Raw genomic sequence first — 25,524 nt, 5'->3', positions numbered from 1 at the left:
CGCACAGCGGTCTCGGCTCGTGCCGCTGGGCAATCGCGGGATGCGCGCGGCACTTGTCGATCCTGTAACACCATTAAAACTATGTTAATTACCGTAAAGTATGAATAGAATAGAATTTATTACACTTCAGCATTTACATAGCCAAGAAGGGGACTCGGTTTACGATAAATTCTTACCTCATTCATCCTTCCATACTTCATATGCGCTCTAATTACCGTAACATACTAGTATATACAGTATAAGGCCGGTATTCGTAGTCAGTCTTCATATTTATGACTAAAGTAACCAAAATATGTATAGGGCATGTTTTTTTCATTCGACTAATAAAGAAATAAACTAAATACAAATTTGTTTCATAAGAAATTATTCATTTTGAGCCCTATATGTTACAACATATTTTTGCATATTTCACCCACACGTGCACAATATTTACATATTTTATCTATTTTTATTGTATATTTCATTTTCTAATTTAAGTTTATGATTACGTTATTATAAGTAAAAAACTTAATTAATAATTTGAAAATTTGTGCAATAAAAAATAATTTCCAAATGCATATATTCTTTTCTTTAGAGCATTTTTTTCAATTTTGAGCATATTTTAAACGCTTAAAAGGGGATTTTTACAGCATAATTTTAGTTGTCCTATTTATGACTATTTTAAGTACAATCTTAAGATATCATGAATGAATCGGAGAGCTGAATTAGCATCTTAAGACATTATTTAAAACGGTGAAATAAAAATTATGAATACTGTTCTAAGAAGTATTTTACATTTTACTCATTACTGCTCCATCATTTTTAATACTTACAGGAAAATCGCGGCCAGAAGGACGATCATATAAGTGAGTTGGAAGGTAAGCATGGTGATCCACCGATCTGAAACAGAGATGACGTGCATGTAAATCGCCATGCTTTTCCTTACCGTAGAATTTTATATGGCTAGTATAACGAAATGTAAGAAATTAACTACAAAACTCTTGTTTAAGATTTAAAACGCTCGAACAAATGTCTGAACTATTATTTCTCCATGAATCAATCTTTTTATACAAACCTTTTCTTTATCTCAATAACAAAAATAAGTGGTCCTTGTGCCTAGTTGAATAAATTTATAGTGCTCGAAAAGCAAAGCGTAAATAAACAGAGGAAAAAAATTTTATACTAAAAATAAAAATTTGTTCTAAAAATAAAATATATATGTTACATACATATATTAATCGTACATTAATATTATGCATGATTCCCGATGTTTTTCATGATGTTGTTATTAAAAGTTACATTTCTGATGCATTTATCAATTTAACACTGCCGAGAAACGGCCTTGCGTAATTAATAATGCTGTCGCGATTCGTATTGAATATTAATGTAAGTCTCACTTTATGTCTAGTAACTACGTAAAATATAATTCTTTTGTAAAAGATAATTAATAATTGCAATGGTAAATCATTTGCTTCTCGTAAGCAATAATTGATCTCTCTTTATAAAATAATAATTAATAATCTTCTTCTAATTATATATATCGCAATACCACAGATGCGGATTATCTTTCCATTTACCGAGTTCAATCACCCCGCTTCAGTGTCTTGACATTACGCGCAACAATGCCGGCACAGGAATATTGAATATCCACGAAATATCGAGGTAGATATTACCATATCTATAAAATTGATTTCTCATCGCCAGGATGTGGCGAATTCATTATGTCATTAATTGCTACATGTCTACAACGCGAGCATGTAGGATGAATGACATTTCGGCCCTTTCTCTCTTCTTTGGAGGTATACCAAAATATGTTATACAACTAACTCGTTGCGGGATATATAATTGTATTCATTTAAGAAAACAGGCGTATATAATTATGTTTGGGTAAAGAGATCGAAGAATATTCCAACCATCAAAAAATCACATGAATATTACGACATGTATCCAGGAATGAAGAATCAGGAATGCACGGACCTCGATAGATTCGCCAAAACACAATCACACGAAATAATGAGCACTTCAGCGTCTGACATATAGACACTTGGAGATACGGCCATCAAACGTAGGCATGAAGCATAACATCAGTCATGGGCTTCTATCATGAAATAGAATCTTCTATGATGCTCCGTCTTTACATAGATTCATATGTCTTTGTATAGATTCACGATTATATTATTTATTTTACAGGAATATCAAATGTAATGATGATGATAACGTAATGATGATGAAGACGGCGATGAAGATAATGAAGATAATGATGACGATACTACAACACGACGCGATGCGAGAGTTAAGGAAAAGCGTTCGTGCCGGCGACCCGTCGCGAGAATTAAACGGGTAAAACTGATGTCCCACATCGCCACGATGGTCCCCACTCTACATATAGCGAAACGGTTTGCACAGCCTCCTTGACTCCGCGGGGCAAAGACTACCGGCGTGAACCGATTTATCGATAAATGTAGAAAGGACAGCCGAACTCAACGCGACTCAAACCCATTCACCTCAGAAACGACTATTCTCCATCGCCACTGATGCATCTGTCTTTCCCGATGCTTATCGAGCTTGCCATTAAGAAAGGCGTTAAAAGGTCCGAGTTCAAGAGAAATTAAAAGCGACCAGAAAGTCAGACTGTAAGAAAATTCTGCAATCTTCCGAAGCGTAGAGAAAGAATGAGATAAGATATTCATAATATTTAATTAACTATATATGTCAGTAATATAGATAATAAAATGACATAAGTAATATAATATAATTGGACTCTCGTCTTATTTCGCTTTTGTTTATGTATTGTCCGTTTTTCTTGATCTGTTACGTAATTGAATTTTAAGGTGGTTCTTTAATAAAGCGCCGAAAATTCGGGGTGCCTCATCAGGGCTCACCCAAAATTACAAATATCTGCATAATTTGGATAAAATATTAAAACTACGTGTATATCTTAATGAAAAAGTATGGAACATACGATAGTAAATCAAGAGCTGTATCTTCATCGGACGAAAACAAGATGAGATTATGTTTACTTCTCGAGGTTAAATTTATATGCAAGTTTATACACGTAAATATCTCTCCAAAATGGCCGTTGACCTATTACTTTTTTGTGACCATTAAAATCGTAATTTTTTAAATTTTATTATAATCTCGTTTTTGAGAAAAGTCTATATGGTAAGATTTGTGTGCAGTTAGTCAAAGAAGCGTTTGCGAGCTTTATCTGTCACTAAGTTATATGTGAAAGGTTACATTTTCAACATTGTTTTTCTCTCTTATTTCATCTTTAATCTACTATAGAATATGACACGTGTCGTAGAAGTTTGGTACTTCGATTTCATTATACAAAAAAAATTGACGTTTCTATGATAACTCGATTTGCTAGAGAATCACTTTAATAATGCAGACTTCAGAATTCATATCGCACAAATAAAACACAAAACTCCAATTTACATTGATTGAAATTTGTTTGTCACACGCGATCGTAACTGAACTTTGCGAATCTTCGACGCTAAATAGAAATGGATTTTTAAACTTCCTTGGGTTCGTTGAACGAAAAGGCGCCTCGTTTCTTGAGACAAAACAAACAGATTTCTCTTGATATTCTGTCCGATTGTGCTAATAACAAACATTTCACGCGACCACATGATCTACTTACTTTCCACCAAACAAGGCTTCCCTTCTTCTCTCCCACAACTATTCATAAACTTCCGTTCGTAAACAAGGAAACCGCGCGGGCTGACTCAGCATTGATACTCGCGGCCTCCTTTATTCCGTTTTTTGTAAGCGCGCGTGGGTGCAACAATAAAAGAATTTATTTTATCTCGTATTTTTGTCGCAATTTTCCTTATCTATTATTTAGCACGGTTATGTCGCAATCTTATCTATATATGTTTGTGGGTCATTATATTTTTTGGACTCCGAGATAATAATCTCCTTATATGTACAACTATAAATATTGCAAGGAGACTTTGGTCCCTCTAAAGGCGTAATAAATATGAATAGCAGCATTGATTCGACCTTCTAATCCCGTAGTTATCACATCTTTTCTCTTTTTGTATTCTCTCAGAGACGCTGCTTAGAGATGCATGATCACGATGTGTGATCCCGTATGCGCCACAATTATTTTTCGCGAACAACAATTTGTTATTAATAGCCTTCTATGTAATATCGTATATCTTGGCGCCATGTGTCGGTAAGTTTACAAAAAGATTGTATTAAATTAAAATAAGATAATGGAAATGCAGATACGCGTATCTGGTGTCTTGTGCTATGTTTTTCGTCTTGCACACAAACCGGCTATGTTCGGTTTGATATTCGTGACGGCCTTTTGTTTCCCGTACGAAAGAGAGCGAATGAAGGAATATTTTTTTCGGAATGCACAAAAGAGCGTCCTGATGATTATTTGCGGACGTACTATATCTTCTCATTGTGGGTCATTGCGTCGAACCGCGGAGCCTTTCTAAACTCCACTGCAAGACGGCGTAAAATTAGCTTCCCAGACGGTGACTGGCTGATTCCCTCTCGATGAGTAAAAACATACGTGCCGCGAGAACCGGGTCAATGACATGAGAAACATGCTCCTTTGGGGATTAAAAACCAATTTCCGATTTCTAACTGTAAGCTGATTTCTGCCTTAGCAGCCCTTAGACGTTCGGTATTGTTAAACAATATTTTACAAGTGGACGAAGAAAAATGTTTGGTTGAATTAACTGAAATTCTGGTGGAAAATGAACATGATATAAAATATTTCAAAGAACCTTTGATTTACACAATCTAGTTGACACCAAATAAAAGTAATATAACATTTACGTTATAATTTTGCATTCAATCAGGGATGGAAAGTAATACATTCTTGTAACACCGTTATTGTTATCGTTAGTTTTTAATAATAACGATTTGGTAATGACTTTACAATTTTTAATGAGTAACACATAATAGTAACAAATTAAGCCCATCACATAAAATGACATAAATTGTATAAGGCTTCTGGAATAATGAATCTTACATAAATCATAGCATCTTTATGCCGGATAATTATTGGTCCAGCTTATGTTATTTCATGTATGTGTGATGGGCTTTACTTTTCAAAAGTGACTTTTCCAACCTTGCCGTTATAATTACTGTGATAAAAAATCGTGTCTCCTGATTGTAAAATATCATTAATAACCTTTCTAGACAATTCAATGTAACTCTCAATATAACTTTTAATCAAATTGTGCAACATTTAGTTAATTCTTATTATGAATTTAACACTTGACTTTGACATTATCTAATTATAGCGATATATATCGATTCCACATTAAAAAATGCCATCCAATTTAGAAATTTACACATTTTATCTTCATTAAATTTCAGCTTGCTCGATGATTAAATGCCGGCTCTCATCAAATATTTTTGCAAATACAATCAATATATGTCATTTATAAGGACAATTAAATAAGATCAAAGTTAAATATTAACAAGGATTAACGTAATAATAATTAACTAAATTATTATACACCGTGTCTTATTTATAGATTTGCTTTGTGCAAGGGCATGCATTTTAATGTCATTATTTTACTAGCAACATATAAATATTTAATAAAATTTAATTTTTATATTAAGAATTATACTGAATTATCTAGAAAGGCATCAATAATATTGTAATATAATTGTTTAATAATATTGTGTGTTCAGGTGACTTTATTCAAAAAGAAGCAAATGTTGTGTACAAGAGAAATTTTAAACCTGCCAGTGTGCGCACTATATAAACACGGCTACGTTTAATATATATAAGAGCAAATCTTCGTATTAAATAAATAAGAAGTGGAACACAGCGCATAAATACGATCCACATCCTTAAAAAACAAATAGTTTATTTTCGTTTATTTTCGTGGCATTGTTGTACCGGAACTAATTTCACGTGGCCGTGCGTCTCAATCTCGTGGTTACTACGCAATCATCGTACCAGGAACCAGCGAAATCATCGACTAAAATCGTGTTTTCTACAACAGTAGTGAATGACGCGCATCGTAACTATACATATGAAATTCAGCGCGTGGAATTCTCATTGAATTTTTCGCGGTGATTAACCCCTTAAATTTAGCCCGCTGCGCAAAATAGCTCCGTGTCTTATTTATAGATTTGCTTTGTGCAAGGGCATGCATTTTAATGTCATTATTTTACTAGCAACATATAAATATTTAATAAAATAATTGTTAATGTGGCTCAATTAGAATAAATCAATAAATAAAAAAAGAGCAACGAGCCAATTAATAATTGCCAATTATATAAATATTTCTTACAGTAGATTAGAGAAGTTTTATACCGTACATAAATCCAAGGTATTTAAATATTTTATGTTGACAGTTTTATATTGTAGCTGAAAGAAAGAGGTAAATAAATTGCGTAATAAAATTACTGTAACTGTAAAATTTAATATTTACGACAGAATATATATATATATATTTATAGAATTATCAACAACAGAGAATTCACACAACGTCGTAATTTTTAGCGCAAAGTCATCAATCTCAAGAAATGACAAACTCGTTTCTTTAAATCGTAAAATATAGGTGACAGGCAATAAGAAAGTTCAAGTCAACCTGATTATTGCGAATCATCAATTAATTCAAATCGCCTAATTCTTAGGTAGCCGAAAACCGCGAATGATTTCATAGAGCTGCGCGTGTTCTCCATTCATTCCGGATTACAGCGGTCTGTAGAGAAAATCCACAAGGGAGCTTTCGCGATTCGGTAAACGCCGTCCGACGCGACATCGTACCTCTGCCTGCTAAGAATAGCCGAAGAAATTTGCGTTGCTCGACGCAGATGCCAAATTCTCCCTCCCTCTAACTATCCCGCCCTCTTATCCTCCATTCCATCGTCTACCTTTCTTTCTCTATCCGCACCCGCCCCATCCGTTCTGTTTCTTCTCTTTATCTTTCGCTGCGTGCTCTCCCTTCTATTTATTTTTATGTATCCTCTCCTGTGCACTGTTAAATCTCTTATTCCACTTCTCTTTATTCTGTTTCTTGTTTTCTGGTTATTATATCTCTTCTCTCTTCTGCCACCCTTCTATTCCATCCCTCCCCCATCCTCTCTCTCTCTCTCTCTCTCTCTTTGTTATTCTCATTTTCTGTCACATGTACGTAGTTACGCACACATATCGTCTTGTTTCGTTGCTCCGCTGGTACAAAGACCAACTGAACGGTCAGTATCGTACCAGTTAGCATTCGTTTTGGATGTGCGGTCAAACAAACGGCAGCGACGAACTTGTTTCATAGTGAGATCCCGCAAAGACGTATCTCTCCAAGGTGAATCTCAAGTCTCGACAAACCGAAGAATTAAAGGGTTTTGACAGAGACAACTAGAGAAAGCGAGAGAGAGAGAAAGAGAGAGAAGACTTTTTCAATTCCTAGAATTCGCGATTTTCTTGCGGAGGATTAAATTCGTACTCTTTGTCATCACATTTAAAAGTAAGTAGCTGGGTACCATCGACATTTATTCGACTAACAAATAAATTCTAATTCTATATGGCAATTCAGTTATATTATGGAGATGCAAATATCAGATAATTAACGTCTTAATAACAAAGTTGTTGTACACTTAGATGTAATTTTACTTTTAAAAGCTCTGGCATTAAATGCTGTCTCGTTATAAAATTACAATAAAATTAAATATCAGAAAGCCATCACTCATAAGTTATATTACATTATTTTATAATTATATAGCTATAGTAATGAGAGAGAGAGAGAGAAAAAATATAAGTTAAATTTTTAATTCTTTTCTTCGATCACGATAACACTTTAGTTTAATTTAATTTCAATTTTAATACATAATGGAGAAAATTTTTAAATCAGAAACGAATAATTAGAATCACCTAATTATAATTAATGCGAAAAGGAAATTTAATAAAAGATCAAGTAGAACGTGTTTGGATAAACGTCTCGTAGGACCGATTGCATTGGTCCTGTGACGATTGCATATTTAAAGATTCCCATCGCGCGTAGTTTGAGCTAAATGTGGCGTCTGATTCTGCGTCTTATTTACTTCGTACACAGATTACCTTCAATGCAGACATGCAGCAACAATCGGATAGGCACGATTTGGCACTAAATACACTTTAACATATACGATTTATGTTTTCATTTCTATTTAATACTCCTTTAAAATATGAAACAAACTATTAAAAAATTTTCATTACTTTTGTTATTTTTAGTTATACTTTTTCAGAAAGCGAGAACTACGCGGTGAAATGAATTTCTGATTAAGAAGGATAAATTGAATTAAACGAGGGAATTAAACTTATCGTCAAAATTCGAAAATAAAATTGTATCCGTTTTTTTTCGCTATAGATTCAAAAGCAGCCGACTTTTAAACGTGAAAACTGTTGTCTATTATGGATTCAAGATATTCAATATTTTCAATGCACGTGCTATTGGTTTTAAATTTTCACCGGAAGTCGAACAAACATGTTTACTATGAACTGTTGACATAATCAAAACATTGTGTCAACCGCAAAATACAATTTTCGAAATTTGTGCCAAACGTGCCACGTGTCTCCGCAGTTTTACGTTGATCAATATATATCTCATCGAATCATCTGACATCACCTTTTGACGTATCTACGTCATCGTAGATTTACGAAATTTTACAAAGGAAAAAAGAAGAATTTTAATTAATTAGTAAATAATATTTAATTAATAAATCATATTTTGAAATCCGAGTTCATATTTAAAATCCTAAAATTTTATAATACATCTAATAAATCTAATACGATACTTGAAATTAAATGATTTCTCGCGATTTTTCGGTGAGAATCTTGGAATTCTTTAATGACTCGAATTCCCACATATCGAGGATAATTTGGATGAAAGAAGATAAACTATTTGATTACCGTTTTTATTGTATGCATGTCAATAAATATACGGTTCCCGATTCAAAGGGTAACAAATATAAGTCACACATACCAGACTATGAATAAACACACAGAGATCAAGAAACGGAATGGCTGATACGGTAAATTGTTGAAGAGTAAAACAAAAGTATATCGCTTTGCTCTCCCTTTTTCAAGAAGAAACAAGAGAAAGAGGAGGTGCAAATCTTTTTTTCAGTGAGAAGAGAACTTCTCGCGGTTAGAAATAGCTTGAAGTGCATCTGATGTAAAGAAGCGACATGATGCGGAAGACTTGAAGATCTATTATACGACTTGCCAAGAATGACTGATGCAAACGGTTTCTGCGGCACGTTGATCGAGCTCATTTGACAACTTAATGCAATTTGTGGAATTCCGATCTTGTCGTTAACCTTTAGACTGCCGGCAAAGCAACTCTTGTGGCTCTTGAGTGTGGATTAAAATACCATTTTTGATGGCATTTCAAATACTAATTGTATTAAATATATATATGTGTATGTTGCCCAAAATATATAAAAATATATAAATATTGAAAAATATACAAAATAAGTAAAAAATATAAAAAAGTAAAAAAATTATAAAACAAGAAAAAAGTAAAAAAAATACAAAAAATAAGTTTAAGAACCAAACAAAAAAGAAAAGTCAAAAAGGAGCTATAAACTTTTTACGTCTATGTCGTTAGCTCTGGATAATGCTAAATAAAGGAAAGTTCTCTGCATGAGTCTATACGTTTATATTCATTTATGTTTTCAATATTACGTTTAGAGTTCGAGATTTCCTAAATCTATGCTCAGAATTGGAATCAGCGATACCAAAAACCCTCAAATACACTATTTTCGAGAAAATAAACATTTTTCATATTTGATCGTACGTTTCTTGCCGGGAAAGCCACTTTTGTGAGTGGCTTTGCAAAAATCTCGAAATTTTACGTCATGTTTATGTTACTTTTATAGAAAAATTTTTGAAGAAAAAGAACCATTGCTTTAATGAAAAAATGCCGGCAGTCTAAAGGTTAAGCAATTAGCGGTCTTTATAAGCTCACGACATATTAAATCTTGTTTATTGAGCTTGATCCGATTTGCTGGCTGTTCTTTAAAAAAATTTATGTATTTTGTAACGGGACGATTGAATAAAATGAAAAAGACATTACCTGGATATATTAATTCATAGAGATAATAATAAAATAATCCTGATAATATTATATGACTTAATCTTATTATAAGACAAAATTTCAAAGAACACCTTTAATCTGTTACATGATTCAATCGAATTATGTGACATAGCGTGTCTCTCTTATCGTCGTAAATGATACGTAACATGCGAAATTTTATATAAAGAAAAAAAACATTTTAATTTACAAATAATATTTTGAAAACTGAGAGAGTTCTAAGATTTTCTAATAATATCTGATGATTTCTCTCTCTCTCTCTCTCAATATCTAAAATTGTGGATAGCTTTTCGGAAGATATTTCCGTACATCGAGAACAAATCGGTTGGAAGAAGAGAAATTATTTGATTATCGTTTTTGCTATTCACAACGTCATAAGTGTACGAAGTTCTTGATTCAAAGAGTAACAAATACGAGTAAGCCACGCAAATTGCAGATAAACATACAGAAGTCGAGAATGAAGGTTCTCAAAATTGCGTGTATCTTTATAACAATGTGAAGCAGAGAAGATATTTAAAAAAAACCTACAAATTTACTGCTTTGAGAAATAACATTGACGAAAGAATTTTACATTCTCGTTGTTTAATTTCAGGATCGAGATGGGTATGATAGCGCGCGTAAGGCGTCGCGTCCGCGCGAACTCGCTGACGGTCGACAAGGAGAAAACGGCGCAAAGCGTCTGCCTTTTAAGCGCAGTTCTTCTTCTGCCCTATTGCCCACGAGGCCCATTGCCGCTTCTACCGTCGCCCGCACCAGTCCTATATTCAGCCCTCGTCCTGCCGGTCGTTTTAAGCGCGAATTACAGATATCCGGTCCCGACCCTCAAGACTCTCGCTGAGGCGGCTAAAGGTACGAACGGATACTCTAACACTGACTTCGCTACTTTTCCATGCTAGTTTGCCGATTTCATCTCTACTAAACTGATTTTTCGACTTTAGATTCTTTTAATCTCTTTCTTTTATAATAATAATCTTTTATAATAATAATTTTCTGAAATTCAAAATGAATTTTTATAATAATGAGATCATTGATATTGTGTCGATTATGTACAAAGCTATAATACTTGTGTCAAATAAAATTTTCGATATTTTTTTGAACGCTCACATTGATATGTCGAGACAAGACATAGAGATCAAGGCTCGGTAAAATAACTGTTATGATTTATTTTAAATAAAAAATATAAAATGAAATCTCGATTTATTTAAAATAAAAAAATATATAATAAATTACAAAACATATTTAAAATAATAAATACTAAATAACTTTTATTTTTTATGTAAGATACATATTTTAAATAAAATTGTTTTAAATATGACCGATTCCTGATTGATACTTATTTAAGATAAAAAATATAAAATCGTTAAAGACGGTTTTTACCGTTCAAGACTGATAGAACTTATTCAAAATAAAAAATATAAACAGTAATAAGTAGGGCAACCAAAATTATGTTGTAAAAATCCCTTTTTAAGCGTTTAAAATATGCTATGTGAAATTGAAAAAATGCTTTAAAGAAAGGAATATATCCCAAAATTATGCTGTAAAAATTCCTTTTTAAGTGCCTAAAATATACTCCGTGAAATTGAGAAAATGCTCTAAAGAAAGGAATATATGCATTTGACAATTACTTTTTATCGCACAAATTTTCAAAATATTAATTAAGTTTTTTAATGTGATGATATGTGCAAAAATATGTTGTAACATATAGGGCTCAAAATGCATAATTTCTTATGAAACAAATTTGTATTTAGTTTCTTTTTTTATTAGTTAAATAAAAAAAAGATGCCCTATACATATTTTGGTTACCCTAATAATAAGATTGAAAACCGTTTTATATGAGTACATCACATAAATACGAGAAGCGCTATTTAACGATCAAAGTTAATGTTGAACTAATACGTATACGTATTCTTATTTAAATAAATTTATTTCAGAAATATGATTGCGCGCCGTTACTGTCGAACTTTCAACAGTTTCAACATAATCCGTCTGAAACATTAATAATCCCTGAAAATAAATTCATTTCAATATCTAAAAAATATAAAATAGATTCTGAAAATTTATTTAAAATAATAAATATTAAATAACTCTTTTATCTTTTTTTTATTTAAAATATACTTTTTAAATAATTTTATTTTAAGTACGACCCAGCCCTGATAGAGATACATACGATGTTCGGCTAGTATGAGTATAATATTATAAAATGTCAATATTCTTCCGTCTTTACATAAATTTTTATACGTTTAAATCATAGGTAGACTCAATTGCTTCTACATCTGTCTCTATTACATATAATCAGTTTTATCTGTATGAATAACTGAACGAGAATCATTATGATGAATTCGATTATTTGCAATACATTGGATTAGTACACATTAAAGGCTACTTCATATAAAATATCTAAATGTAGTGATACAATATAATTTTTTGACAATGAAATAATATATATATTCTGTTAAATTATATGACAATATCATTATTGTTGATATTTAAGTTTTAAAACATTTATATTTATATTTTATATTTTTACATTTAACTTTACTAATTTCATGATAGCAGCTTTTAATATACATTAATCTAAAGTAATGCAAGTGACTAAATTCACTATTAGTTAACATAACTAATTAACGGTTACCAATCATAAGCAGTTATTTCAAACATATGATGTTTTTTCGAGAAAAATATGAGATGAAAGAAAAAATCAAAAATGTTGATAGCCGATTTAAGGACGAAATACATACATAAATAATTTTAACGACACTATTAGCAGTTTATGTAATATACAAGTCTAATAATTTTATGTAATTAATCATCGATCTCTTTGAAAACGAGTAAAATATAAAATTCTTTAGTTCTTAACAGTATCAGCTAAAGTTGAATTTTATATCAAGCTATGCTATTAAAATTAAATTTTTTTCAAACAATTGGATACAAAATTTCACAAAGTCACAAATAATTCACTTCCCAATTAACGCACATTTAAATCCTATATTAATAAGTTCAAAATATCGCGCCGATTTTAGTCTAAAACAGTAACAATTAAAATCAAATTTTACGTCAAACTATTGCAAAAAATTAACTGTTTTTAAAATAATATCAATATATACTGAGATTTAAAATCATAAATAGTTCACTCTCTAATCAACAACATTTAAATTCTACATTAGCAGTATAGTAATAGCGCCGCAGATTTTAATCTCACAATCAGTTAAATATTAATATATCGAAACGAATTAATTAAAATATTGTACTTATTGTTAGTGCAAAATAATATATAGTATTACAGTAATTTTATTAAATATTCGATTCAAACTATAATCAAGTAGTGTAGAAGTAGCGTTGCGCAAACGAGAAATTGCCGTAGGTCACGTCATCCTCTCGCACTCACCTGAACTCTGGAATCCTCTCGCTGTTTGTAAATGTTTGATTCGTCTTCAATCGGCGATGATCCCTGTCGTGTTGACGCCAAGTCGTCCAATGCTCGGTCGGAGACGGAGCGCTGTTAGTTTTATAGGTAGCAGAGGCCCTCCTGAACTCCAACCGGGGGATGGGAGATCCTTCGGTTGCCATGTGAAATCCTACGGGTTCCACCGCTATGTCGCCTCCTCAGTATCTGTCCTTGTCTCATCCTGCTGCCATGTCGTCGGTGACTCGTCCTGACTGACGTCCATTAATATGCAAATCCTCTCTCGATCGTCGGCTCTCTCTGGGACTCGTTACTAAAAATGAAGTCGATCATTCATCGAAGCCACGTCAATTACGTTATACTCAATTAACGGTGGCCGAGGGAGGCGCTCTCTTTCTCTCTTTCTCTCTCTCCCTCTCTCTCCTCTCTTTCTCCCTCTCCCTTTCTTTCTATCTATCTCTTTCTCTGCCTCTCTCTTTTTTTTCTCTCTTGCACGCGCTCGCGCTCATCAGCTGGCAACAAGTTCATGATTATTAACGTAAAGCACGCCCTGTCATGTTATTCAGCAACTTGTCATCCTCCGATAAAACCCTCAACAGGGGGTTGGTCGCTGCAGTTCGTTGATCAGGTCCACCTCCGGAAAATCACTCACGATGACGCGTTCCTATCTCTCGTTTTTACTCTCTTTCTTCTTCGAGAAGCGAAAGACGATGAGAAAAAGCGAGACAGAAGAGAAGGAGGAGGAGAAAGAGGAATCTATCTCCGTGGCGAATGCATATCAATGTTCTTGTGTTTAATAATAACGAGATGTCGCGTGTCTGTGCGTTTCTTTTTTGCTCGCCTCCGCATCCTCGCCAGCGTAAGCGGCCGTTAAAATAATTTTCTCCGATAATTACGAGGACGGTAGTAATCATAAACGGTTTTTGTCCGACCATTCGAGAGTCGGTCGACGAGGTAGGTTGTAACTTTTGCGAATCGCCTTCGTCAAGTGGCCGATTTGTATCCTCAAAATGTGATTATTATCGGTTGAACGACTGAGCTTCACGCTTGCCTCGATCACCTGTGGTTTTTGATTTTCACCGGTGCCCGATAAATAGCCACGTATAGACGTTTTTGTATAGAAGCGAATAAGGCCAATATGAAAATTAAAGTAATCGATCTGCGTTAGTTACTTCATCATGTCGGTGTGATGCATGAGATCGCGTCGATTCGAGTAAAAAATTGCCTTTCGAGAATTCGCGCTTCTTAAGTTATAATTTGAAGGTATAAATTAAGAAACTTTCTTCAACGTTGTAATCTCAAAGTATAAATTAAAGTTATTAATCGCTCCTTCAAACACGAATATTCAAAATTCGGCTGAACGTTTTCGAATTATAAACGCCAATCTCGATATCTCTAAGAAGCGATATGAAAAACTTGGAGTGAACATCGATCTTTTTTGTGTTGCATCAATTTTTTTAAAGATGTAACATTATAATGGACGCGGGAAACAAAATTAAATCCCTTGTTCTCAGCAAGCTAATGTTCTTTGTCATCATTTTAACATCAAAATAACTATAAATCACTTTTGTTTGTTATCTGTATTGAGGCAAAATTAAATTCTATGAGGGTAGAAATAAATCCCTTATTTTATATTAAGGCAAAATTAAATCCTATATACTATTTTGAAGCAAAATTAAATCCTTCATTTTATTAATTACAACACAATGTTTAAAGGTGGAGCCAAGAGAGCATGGCATCCTCTAAACCGTTTCCTGAGACGGTTATATGCACCGGTGGACCGCGCGGAGAATCTCTTCCTGAAGATGCGCAATCTCTCCGTCATGGCGAACCAGATAGTGTTCCTGATCTTGGCCGATAAGGTGCTGTTGCCGCAGCAGAGGCTGACCTGCTTGTATACGCTTATGTTCTACAACGTGATAGCCTACTGTGTGAGCTACATCAAGGAGCTGATCCAAAAGGAGGATTGGTCACCATACGTCACCTTGACTGAGCGATCTAAGATCAAGCATCTCGCGATGTCGGCCACCAAGATCGTGCTCGAGTGGACCAAGGCGGTAACATTCGTCGTCACGTTGACCTTCATGCTTCTTGTATTCGGACTGGAGCAAGGCCTCGATAATTACAAGTGAGGAACTTGATTGAAGAGGAATCAATCCTCTCTCAGCAAACGCTAAATATTTTTGAAATATTCTTAAAATTCCCAAAAAACATTCCAAGAATACTCCAAAATATTTCGAATATTTACAGAATGTAGAAGAAATATTCAAATGTTGGTTAAAAATTTCATTTGTATATCGTTACATGTTCCAAGAATGCTCCATATAGGGAAGACCGGCGTTAGTAGGCTCATTTTTCAGTTTTGAATTTTTGACGGAATTAAGACTTATCGAAAAAATGAATTCTATGCCAGTTACTACAAACATTTGACTATCTAATAATATTTTAATAATAAGGGAAAACTAATAATTAATATGAAAAAAATGCATTTTTCTAATGCATTCTATCTGATATAACTAGCCCCGGAACCGGAGTAAGATGACTGATGGTATGGAGTAATTTGACTAACATTATTAAAATGAAGATTAATGTATATTTTAAGATACATCTTTGGCTACATATTAACAAAACTTTTATAAAAATGTATAACTTTATACTAAATAGCAATTTATCTAATCTGAATCGTTATCCGAATTGCAGTTACAACAAACATAATACAATAAGTTATCCTTTATGCATTTAGAATGTGCTCACATGTTTACAAAATTATCTCTCCTTTTAACTACTCTTAATATCATCACATTATTACTTCTATTAGACTTAAAAGTAATTTTACAAAAAGAAAGAAGGATGTATGAACATATATGGACATATTTCGTATATAATTATATATGTTTATGAATATTTATAAATGTTTATGTATAAATGTTTATAAACATATATAATTTATTATATTATGTATGTTTATACATATTTATACATATTCATGCATGAAAGATTTCTTATACATGTAATTTAACTATTATTGCATATCTTTATTAATAAAATTCATTAAAACTATAAAAATTATTGCATTATAGGTGCATTTAAAATAAAAAAGAATACTCTCTAAATTCTTTTGAGTGAAACCTCAAAGAGAGTGAAAATATAACTATTTATGGAACAGAGTGACATCACCCTGATAAAAAAAAGTAGAGAACGATTGAGAACGATAGGATTTAAATATTTGTATCGTTTTTTATAAGTTTATATCATTTTCTATTGTTAACTTCGCGAGCATCACGATTGACCGGATATGAATCCTATATTGTATCGGATTTTATAAAATTTGCACAAGATTCCTATAAGATCTGATTCGAATTAATGAATTTACGAATCAAATTTCATATTCGAAACGATAGGATTTTTCTCCGTTAACGTTTTTACCAGGGCGTAGCGAATGATAGATTTCCTAACTAAACAAACTTTAACAATTAATATTTCGATTCGTAAGGTAGAATAATGCTTCTTTTTGCTAAATTCGTTCATTTCATGCAAAAAACGTCGAATAAGTCTAATTTTATCGAGATTGGACGTGAGGAAGAACTAAACTTATAACATTTACCACTGTGAGGTAAATCTCTTTAAAGGAATCAAATATTGCCACTCTTTTTCAACAAATGAAACCTTTTCAGTCTTTTTCAAAACTGATCGTCCGTGAATCAGTTTTTAAACAAAATTTTACTTTGGAAAACATATTTAATGTGTTTTCACCTTGGAGCCCAATTTTGGATTCACTTCACAAAGTGCTGCTCTCCTTATATTCTCTCTCAGGTGATTTTTGTTTACGAGTAAATGCTCTTCGCCGCGGTCTTCTGCCGGCGGAGATGTGTACTACTCGCTTGTTAGCGATTTTCGTGAAATATACAAGGAATATTCACACAATATTCTGAACATTTCATCGACATTTGCATATTATGTGACGATTCTTTTACTGTTCTGGAACATTCGGTACATTGGTAATACGAATTGAACTTTCTATGAATATTTAGCGTTAGCTCGACTTGCATGGTTTATAATATGTATAATAATTAAGAATATCTATTACAATTGTTCCTTTGCTTGTCGTACGCACAATTGATTCTTCTCAATCAATACATTTTTTCGCAAGATTCCTACAGAAAATGTAAAAGTAAAAACGAAGTCACTATAAGTCTTAACTGAGTAGTAAGTGTTGATATCGTTAATTGTTAATTATTACGCAATTTTTTTACCATGTATAAAATCGTAATAATATTATTATCGTTAAGGCTATTAAAAGTTACAAAATAGAAGCTAAAGTCTGTACAAATTTGTTCTTAATGTTGTTCAAAGGGTGAGGATTTGAAGCGTTATAACAAAGTCTTAGCTAGGGACGCACCGAATATCCGGAAAGTATCTGGTATCCGGTATTATCCGGCACTTTTTTTTCTATCCGATCGGATAGTCGAATATCATTAGTATTCGGAAATATATCCGATTGAAATTTGATATCATTAAATTCTTGATTTTTTATTATACAAATGTTCTAAAAATAAGTATGCATATTCATAATATTATAATATCTTATACATTGTTGCAAAATTACAATTTTTTCTGTATAGGCTTTTTTTTAAGACATTTTCCCGGAATCCAGTCGAATATCTGATCGGATACCGGATATCCGATGTTACATTTTGTCCGGATATCCGATATCTGGTATCCGGTAATTTTACGATCCGGTGCATTCCTAGTCTTAGCACAAAAATATACAAATTTTGCTGTAGAAAAGTAAAAATATTCAAATTTTTACTATTTTTAATTCAACTCGTGTACTTATATTATATATTGATTAGAAGGTTTAATATTCAGTTTATTGTTAAATTTTATTTAAACATTTTATATTCTTTATGGATCCATGAGATAGTAATTTCTTTATTAATATTTTGTTTCTAAAAAAATTAACAATTTCGATTTATAAATATAATCAATTTCTGTTCTATATTTCTTTTCCATCCCTTTAATTTGACATCTTATCAATTTGCAGACCTTCATTGATCTATACGGTGATTACATGGATTTATTATTGGGCGACGGAGAAGGTCTTCGTCGAGATGTTTCCAACGATTCTGGGTTTCTTACAGCTAGAAGCGTTGGAGAACATCGAAAATCTGTACGCGCCGGTGATACTCCGCTGCTTTACGATCGCCATGTCGACGATCTTCAGCATTCTGCTATTGCCATCGGCCTCTTGGAGATTCCTATTGGTTGCCACGTATTTGAACGTGTACTTGCGATGGAAGGAACTGATGGAGAATTCAGGCGCGGTGCTGCGACGAGAACGTGAAGTGTTAAATCGCTACAGGAAGGCGACCCTTGAGGAGATCGAAAGGTTTGATGACGTGTGTGCGGTGTGTCTGTGCGGTATGACGAAGGCCAGGGTGACACCCTGCCATCATCTCTTCCACGCGGACTGCCTGCGACAATGCCTGAAGACCAGCGACAAATGTCCTATGTGCAAGCGCGAGCTCAAGTTCGACTAAATAAACGACATCGGGAATTATACCCTTTTGATTACCTTCAAAAAGATTTACGAGATTCTCAAAACGCGCCGTTGAAGAAGATGAAGAGAAGAGAGACGTATATAGATGACATTTCGCGTATGGAAGATTTACAGCGTCTTTTATACATTTGGATTTACGACTTCATTGGCATCGAAAGGATTTACGGCGTAAATCCTTTTCATTTATAAAAGATTAAAAAAAAAAGAGCTTTAGGGAAGATCCAAAATGAAAATCTTATACTTGATCTTTGACTTGTATTATTCGAAAAGAATCAACAAAAGGAGAAAGAATTTGCGATACTGTGGAACATCGATAATATTCGCAACGCATGGAATGCATGTTCCTTTAGATATATTTACTGTGATATAGATCTGCAGCACTGTAGCTTATTGTTAGGATTATATCGGAGATAACTTTACTGTCATGTCGGTTAATTCGTGACCAACACGTAATTCATAACTTTAATATAACTGGCGAATGGAAATACGCTTATTTTATATTACTATCCTGGTAAAAATGTTTCTTAGAATTCTTCATATAATTTTTTAGAATCTTTATGTAAATATCAGAATTATTTAAAATTTCTACATAATTTTATATTTTTAGAAAATTTTTTTTTCTTAAATTTTTTATATATATGAATTGGAACATTTTTCAAAAATATTGAGAAAGCCTAAATTTTTTAAAAATTTTTCATCTATGTGAATTTTTTAAAATCTATATTCTGAGATTTGTGAATATCTGAAATACATATTATGATATTTGTAGGATTTCTCATTCTATAATTTCTGGAGAAAACTTATAAAATTTGAAGTTTAAGGTACTTTTTCAGAAATCACAAATTAAAAAAATGTGACCAATTCTCAAAAATGTTATGAGATATTATGAGAATTTTTTCACCAGGGTATCTATTTCTCGTTATATTATTAATATAATGCCCATCGAGGAAAACTGTGAACTGCGTTGTTTATACGTATATTTGTAAAACACTCTTTTCGTTGCGTTTTGCACGAATTGTGTAAAACCCCACTTTTCTTTTTATATATCTAAACAGCTTATTGCAATCTTAAATATGGAAAATTGTTTTGCAACAAATTGTCGATAGAGTAAATAGAATTTAAAATAGTGCAGTTTTGTACGCTACAATTTGTTTCTTAGAAACTGTAATGAAGTAAGCTTCAAGAGTCGTATGATAATGTGCAATTAAGAAATCAAATAGTATTAAAAGATTTCTCTGTAGAGTAAGTTTTAATTTTCATATTCAAAATAAATTCTAGTCTCTAGCAAAGCTTCATTTTCTCAGGAGTTATGGCAGATAAAATAAGTTCTTATGTTCCATTGAAACTCTTATATCTGATATACGCTTTTTAAAAATAATTTGTCGCTTACTTAAACAGTAAATTTTCTTCTTGAAGAAAAAAAGAAAATATTTTGTCCTCTATACATTAAAATATTTATTTGCTTCTATCGCTTTCTATATTCTATTAGATTCATGTAATATTATTAAATATTAAATGTACAAAGCCAGATTTTGAGCTTGAAATACATGTTTTATTTGTATTCTTAATTTTTAATTGTATTCTTTGATGTAAAAATCCCCTTTTGCAGCATCAAACGCTCATTCTTCTCCATCAAATTTCCGAGTGGTGTTTGTATATTCTCCATCGGGATTATCGTAATTTTCTATTGGAGGCGTTTTTAACGGACCTTTCGCTGTATATGGTAAAAGCCCTAAATCCAGCTAAAACATACACAGATGCACGAATTTAAATCATGCTGTAATAGATTTTTATGTAAAATTGCTTACAATTATAGCATAAAAATAATCATGCTCAGTTTAATTTCTTGAGTAAATTAAATAATTAATTACTTGTATTGCTTCTTGATACAAATCTTCTGATTCCGCTCTCAGCTCATCAAGTGCCTTTTGCTGCGAATAAAAGATAGAATCTATTGTCTGAATATTAGCTAAATGCTGTTTAGTTTTGTATCTATTCCAATCCTTTTGCAATAAAATTCTAGAATCCATTTCCTCTTCTGATATCGGTGGAAGTTTTCGCAATCTTTGTCTGAAATCAGTTTTCAGTTAATAAATCGCAGTAAGAACATTATAAAATTAATCATTAATTTGTCCTGCGTATAATTTGTTTGTATAGAAAACTTACTCCTTTTCCTCTATTAATTTTGATGGCACTTCTATCTCGCTGATTGGCTTCAGTTGCTTAGATAGCTTTTGCAATCTACGAATTTGTTTTTCTAACTTTCTTCGTCTTCTATCTTCTCGTGCCCTGATAATCGCAGGATCTATTCTCTTTTTTTTCTTCAATGGTTCTCCTCTATAGAATAAATAAAAGAGGATTATAATGTGCTTGTATAATTGTGCTATAATAGGTCTGTTCGCGTTGCTTGCACTTTTTGAACTCAGAGCATCTTCTCTTTCTCTCTCTTCAACGTCTGAATATCTATTTATCTCACTTTGAGGACAAACATTTTTGAGGATTTCAAGCAACGCGAATAGACCTAATGTATACAATAGATACTGCAAGAAATTTACAATGGTAACTTACAAAAGTACACTGCTGACTCTGAAGTACAGTGGATCGGTACATGCTGAGATGTTTCGTACACCAGGTATAGCGCGCACCGACAGTCTGAAAGGAAAAGGGCAGATCAATTTTCGTGGGAGTCCTGTCAAACTTACAAAGGTAATGTACAATTTACAGTCACATTGACAATGCAATTCTCTTATCAAAGCTCAATTAGTTAAATTATTACTTAGATAATAATTTATTTCAACGCTAAATTTAGATTAACATTATTAATTAAAATGTAATTACCGTGATAAAGCAGGCAGCAAATTCAAGATACTCATCCTCATAGGATAACCTCCTCGCACATTCACTTCTCTTCACTTCGATAAAAACATTACGCAATGCGCAGTGTCGCGAATGTCACAATTGGTCGAAATAAAGCAGTAGGGCCATAGCAATATTCTCCCTAGTCACTAAAATCCCTGTACGTGTTGTAAAAATACCTAAATACAATTAGCGCATGATCACGTGGTCATCACGTGATGTGGGTACCCACGTGCGGTGTCACGTGTTATATGTGTTCGGCGTTGCCTGGCAACGGTTTGACATTACATTGAATTGCATTGAATCGCCGCAAGTGTTGTATGTAAAGAGTACGTACATATGTGTCAATCATTAGACAGAATTTAGAAAGAAAAGGAAAATAATTATTGCAATGACGGACGAGGTGCGACCCGAGGTGATAAAGAAAACACAGGATTTACTCGGAAAATATTTCAAGAAGCCGCCACTGACCGAGAAACTACTCCGCAAGCCGCCGTTTCGCTTCCTCCACGATATTATAACAGCTGTAATTTGTCACTTGTGCATAATTTTAGATACTGAAATATGTTCTTTGATTCTTTTTTAAAAATTGTTTAAATTTATCCAGAATATATGGTTATATAAAAGTCCTGCTTACATTTAAAATATAACATAATACTATATGTAGCTGAAAACTGATTTCAGATCATTAAAGAAACTGGTTTCTTAGAAGGATTATTTAGCGAAGAAGAGCTAAATTCTGATAATATAAAGGACAAAGAAGCTAAGCTCATTTTCTTGACAAAACTCATTGATGTCGTCAGTGAGTATTTAATTTTACTGAGCTGTCATGTTCTATCACTATATATATGATATCTAAATATATTATATGAATATTATGTGTATTAGAATTAATCTCGGGTGCTAATTTAATGGTCAGAGCAAGTAAAATCATCTCTGGTCAAGAGCCTACAAAGACAAATCAGCTGTTGCAGGCCATTGGAAAAGCCCTTGATAAGAAAGTAATACATTTTGCTGTTTAGGTAGAAAATCACTTTTAAAGTAAATTAATAGTGCATTTATTTACTTAGATCAGTAGTAAGGAGGCGATTGATCACTACAAAAAGAACTTAGAAAAAAAAGTAAAGGGATCGAAGTCAAGATCCACAATTAAAGAGGAAACTTCGAAGAAGCCTGCATCGAGACAGTCTTCGCAAACGAGGAAATCATCGGAGAAAGATAAGATCTCGGCGGAGCGAAAGAAAAGGTCATCTAGCACAGGAAAAGTAGCATCAGGCGAAGTAAAGCGAGATAAAGATGACAGAACTGAAGAGAGCAAAGCAAAAAAAGGGAATGATTGGAAGGAGGAAAATTCGAAGAATATTGAAGTCATAGATATCCCACCAGCTGAAGTAAAAATTCAAAGAAAAACGTCACATAGCGTTTGAATCAGTGATACGCAATCTTTTTTAAGGATCATTTTCAAAAGGCCACTTTTAGAAATAGATAAAATCTTTTGGGTTACATAATGTTTATTTCATTTGTATAAAATAAAGAATATTCATATTTTCAGCTGAATCGACAAACTGTAGAAAAACTTACAAATGTGCCGCAGGTTGCATATCACTGATTTGAACAATACAGCTTTTAAAACAAATATTTGTTAAAGAAAAAATTACAATTCTATTTTTTTTATTCTTTCTCAAGTATGTGCTTTAACATATACTCACACATTTAAAATATATCTTTTATTGTATTCACAGCCAGTTCAGAATAAAGTTCCTACTTCGGCGCAAAGAAGAAGACCCTCTTCGTCCGCCAAAGTGAAGCGGGATGCCACGATTTTAGCAGACACTAATGATCTGACGAAAGAAGAACAGGTACAATATAGAAGTGCCTCCGGTAGAGAAAAACGCTTGACACAAGTGAATAGGTCACAAGAAAAAATAGAAAATATATCTTTACAGATATCTAATAATGAAAATAAACCAGTAATGAGTAATTATACTAAAGGAATTAAGGAAAATGGAATAGAAGAGGACAATGCGTTACAACAAAGTGTTGAAAGAAGTGATCAACCAACGTCAGAGCTTATAGGATCTCAAACTGAAGCTACTGAAATGACGTAATATTCAGTTCTATAAGTTCATTGTTGATAACGAAGTATGATAGGAATATTAAATTCAAGTTTTGTTTTAGCGTTTCACAACAACCGAATGCGAGACCTAAAACATCTTTAAGACCACCTAGTGCCAGACCTATCAGTGCTAGGCCGGCAGCTCCCAGAATGAGAGCAAAGACAGAGATGATAGTCAATGAAGAAATACAGTAAGATTATAAATTTATAATAATAATTTAAACGAAGAATTATTATAAGTAATTTCAAAATACGACTGTAGAACACCATTAGGAAATATCAGCGTTATCGTAGAGAATTCCGACTTGAAGGACGATGATGACGATGACGCGGAAGATATGGTAGTGATGGAAGCAAAAGGAAGTGGTGGTGATCTTTTAGAGAACGGAGATTATAAGATAGACAATCAATTGATGCAAGAACATGGGCATCTTGTGGCTCAAATCTTAGAAACCCAGAGAGAATTAGTCAACACGGACAATGTCGATGTATTGCCGAAGAAAGTTGATATCGTAAGAATTAGAATGTGTTACTGTTACATCTATTTTTGTGCCCTATTGATTTTTACTGCAGTAATTTTATCACAAAACGTTGAGTAAATTATCATTGAATAAATGCATTTTGATCTAGGCGTGGGAATCAGGTTCGAAACGTGACCGAGAAACAGCAGCTAAAGAAATCGATAAATTACGCGGAACTATACAAACATTAACGCGAACGACAAATCCTTTGGGAAAATTGCTGGATTATGTACAGGTAATATATATACATTCACACACATTCTTATACTATCAATATCTGTTTACGAAATTAAATTTAATTAGGAAGACGTAGAAATGATGGAGAAAGAATTATTGGATTGGAGAAATCAATATCGCCAATTAAGCGAACAACTGGAAGAAGAACAAAAGTATGTATAAAAGTATATACATAACAAGTATATAAAATTGACAATAAACAATTCTAATAATCTTTATTTCGGAGTAAATGATTCGAATAATTCTTTATTCTGAAAATTAATATGGAAATATTTTTTTTAGAGAAACGGAAGAAATGATAGAACCTATGAAGGAGACATTGAAAGAAATTGATAGCAACATGAAAGTTCAATTAGATAAGATACGTCAAGTAAAGGCGCAAATTATGAAAAATGATCAAAAAATACGGCGATTACTTAGTGGTAATTTATAATATAATTATATCGTTATATATTGGAATGTAAATATTTTTATAGATTATTGTGAAGTACGTAATTATTTCATCATAAATTATATAGCTCCCAAGAAAATTCTCTGTATAAATAGAATTTCGTGTATAAAATTTCCTTATTTGTCAGTTATATAATTATAACATTTGAATATATAAATATTTGTATTTCTCTTGTAAATATTATATATACAGGGTGTTTCCAAATTAAATGGCAAAACTTCGGGAGCGTGTAGAGGAGTAAAAAACTAAGAAAAAAAGTCCTATAGACATATGCTCCTTTTTGCTTTGTTTCGCAGGAAATCACGAAAAAAGAAAAAAATATATTTAATTTATTATTTTAATTATTTTA

The 25,524-nt window shown here is 32.6% G+C and overlaps 4 protein-coding genes across 6 annotated transcripts in view; 2 read left to right on the top strand and 2 right to left on the bottom strand.

Annotated features, from left to right (window-relative positions):
- The window catches only part of Qbp-1 (Queen brain-selective protein-1), a 2,942-nt gene extending 1,980 nt beyond the window's left edge, over positions 1-962 (bottom strand). Inside the window, 2 exon segments of the mRNA XM_073512021.1 lie at positions 6-62; positions 813-962. Coding sequence (XP_073368122.1) covers positions 6-62; positions 813-913 — 158 coding nt within the window. The 5' untranslated portion in view covers positions 914-962.
- Positions 963-4,319: 3,357 nt separating this feature from the next.
- Positions 4,320-19,500, top strand: LOC108722336 (ERAD-associated E3 ubiquitin-protein ligase HRD1B). Of its 2 annotated transcripts, none has more exons than XM_018447401.1 (4): positions 4,320-4,553; positions 10,624-10,880; positions 15,151-15,562; positions 18,479-19,500. In XM_018447401.1, exons 2-4 carry the CDS (start codon positions 10,631-10,633, stop codon positions 18,972-18,974), a joined length of 1,158 nt encoding a protein of 385 aa, XP_018302903.1. In that variant the 5' UTR covers positions 4,320-4,553; positions 10,624-10,630; the 3' UTR covers positions 18,975-19,500. The 2 variants fall into 2 exon arrangements, with proteins under 2 accessions (XP_018302903.1, XP_018302894.1); XM_018447392.1 differs by lacking the exon at positions 4,320-4,553 and adding an exon at positions 7,101-7,424.
- A 946-nt stretch (positions 19,501-20,446) lies between these two features.
- On the bottom strand, positions 20,447-21,922 carry mRpL40 (mitochondrial ribosomal protein L40). Its single transcript, XM_018446249.1, has 5 exons — positions 21,833-21,922; positions 21,563-21,646; positions 21,161-21,331; positions 20,866-21,064; positions 20,447-20,736 (listed from the first exon to the last, which is right to left on the bottom strand). Exons 1-5 carry the CDS (start codon positions 21,871-21,873, stop codon positions 20,614-20,616), a joined length of 618 nt encoding a protein of 205 aa, XP_018301751.1. The 5' UTR covers positions 21,874-21,922; the 3' UTR covers positions 20,447-20,613.
- Positions 21,923-22,153: 231 nt separating this feature from the next.
- IFT54 (intraflagellar transport 54) lies at positions 22,154-25,157 on the top strand. 2 transcript variants are annotated; one of them, XM_018446268.1, is made up of 11 exons: positions 22,242-22,376; positions 22,535-22,652; positions 22,739-22,851; positions 22,921-23,241; positions 23,593-23,709; positions 23,797-23,954; positions 24,029-24,157; positions 24,229-24,478; positions 24,597-24,722; positions 24,791-24,876; positions 25,007-25,157. In XM_018446268.1, exons 1-11 carry the CDS (start codon positions 22,242-22,244, stop codon positions 25,155-25,157), a joined length of 1,704 nt encoding a protein of 567 aa, XP_018301770.1. The 2 variants fall into 2 exon arrangements, with proteins under 2 accessions (XP_018301763.1, XP_018301770.1); XM_018446261.1 differs by having other exon boundaries at positions 22,154-22,376; positions 23,593-23,954.
- Positions 25,158-25,524: the final 367 nt, after the last annotated feature.

The sequence above is a fragment of the Mycetomoellerius zeteki genome, unplaced genomic scaffold, assembly GCF_001594055.1.
Source record: "Mycetomoellerius zeteki isolate Tzet28-1 unplaced genomic scaffold, Tzet1.0 scaffold105, whole genome shotgun sequence".
In the NCBI taxonomy this organism is placed as follows: Eukaryota; Metazoa; Arthropoda; class Insecta; order Hymenoptera; family Formicidae; genus Mycetomoellerius; species Mycetomoellerius zeteki.
Note: the sequence above shows the minus strand (reverse complement) of the source record. Positions and strands in the feature narration are given on the sequence as shown.

Excerpts from the sequence above, each read along its gene's own strand:
- mRpL40 (XM_018446249.1), bottom strand. The coding sequence starts at position 21,873 with ATGAGGATGAGTATCTTGAATTTGCTGCCTGCTTTATCACG. Across the intron at positions 21,647-21,832 it reads TTGCTGCCTGCTTTATCACG|ACTGTCGGTGCGCGCTATAC; the intron begins GTAATTACATTT and ends TTTTCCTTTCAG. Across the intron at positions 21,332-21,562 it reads AGAGTCAGCAGTGTACTTTT|AGGAGAACCATTGAAGAAAA; the intron begins GTAAGTTACCAT and ends TTTATTCTATAG.
- IFT54 (XM_018446261.1), top strand. The coding sequence starts at position 22,242 with ATGACGGACGAGGTGCGACCCGAGGTGATAAAGAAAACACAGGATTTA. Across the intron at positions 22,653-22,738 it reads AAAACTCATTGATGTCGTCA|AATTAATCTCGGGTGCTAAT; the intron begins GTGAGTATTTAA and ends TATGTGTATTAG. Across the intron at positions 22,852-22,920 it reads GAAAAGCCCTTGATAAGAAA|ATCAGTAGTAAGGAGGCGAT; the intron begins GTAATACATTTT and ends TTATTTACTTAG.
- LOC108722336 (XM_018447401.1), top strand. The coding sequence starts at position 10,631 with ATGGGTATGATAGCGCGCGTAAGGCGTCGCGTCCGCGCGAACTCGCTG. Across the intron at positions 10,881-15,150 it reads TCTCGCTGAGGCGGCTAAAG|GTGGAGCCAAGAGAGCATGG; the intron begins GTACGAACGGAT and ends CAATGTTTAAAG. Across the intron at positions 15,563-18,478 it reads CAAGGCCTCGATAATTACAA|ACCTTCATTGATCTATACGG; the intron begins GTGAGGAACTTG and ends ATCAATTTGCAG.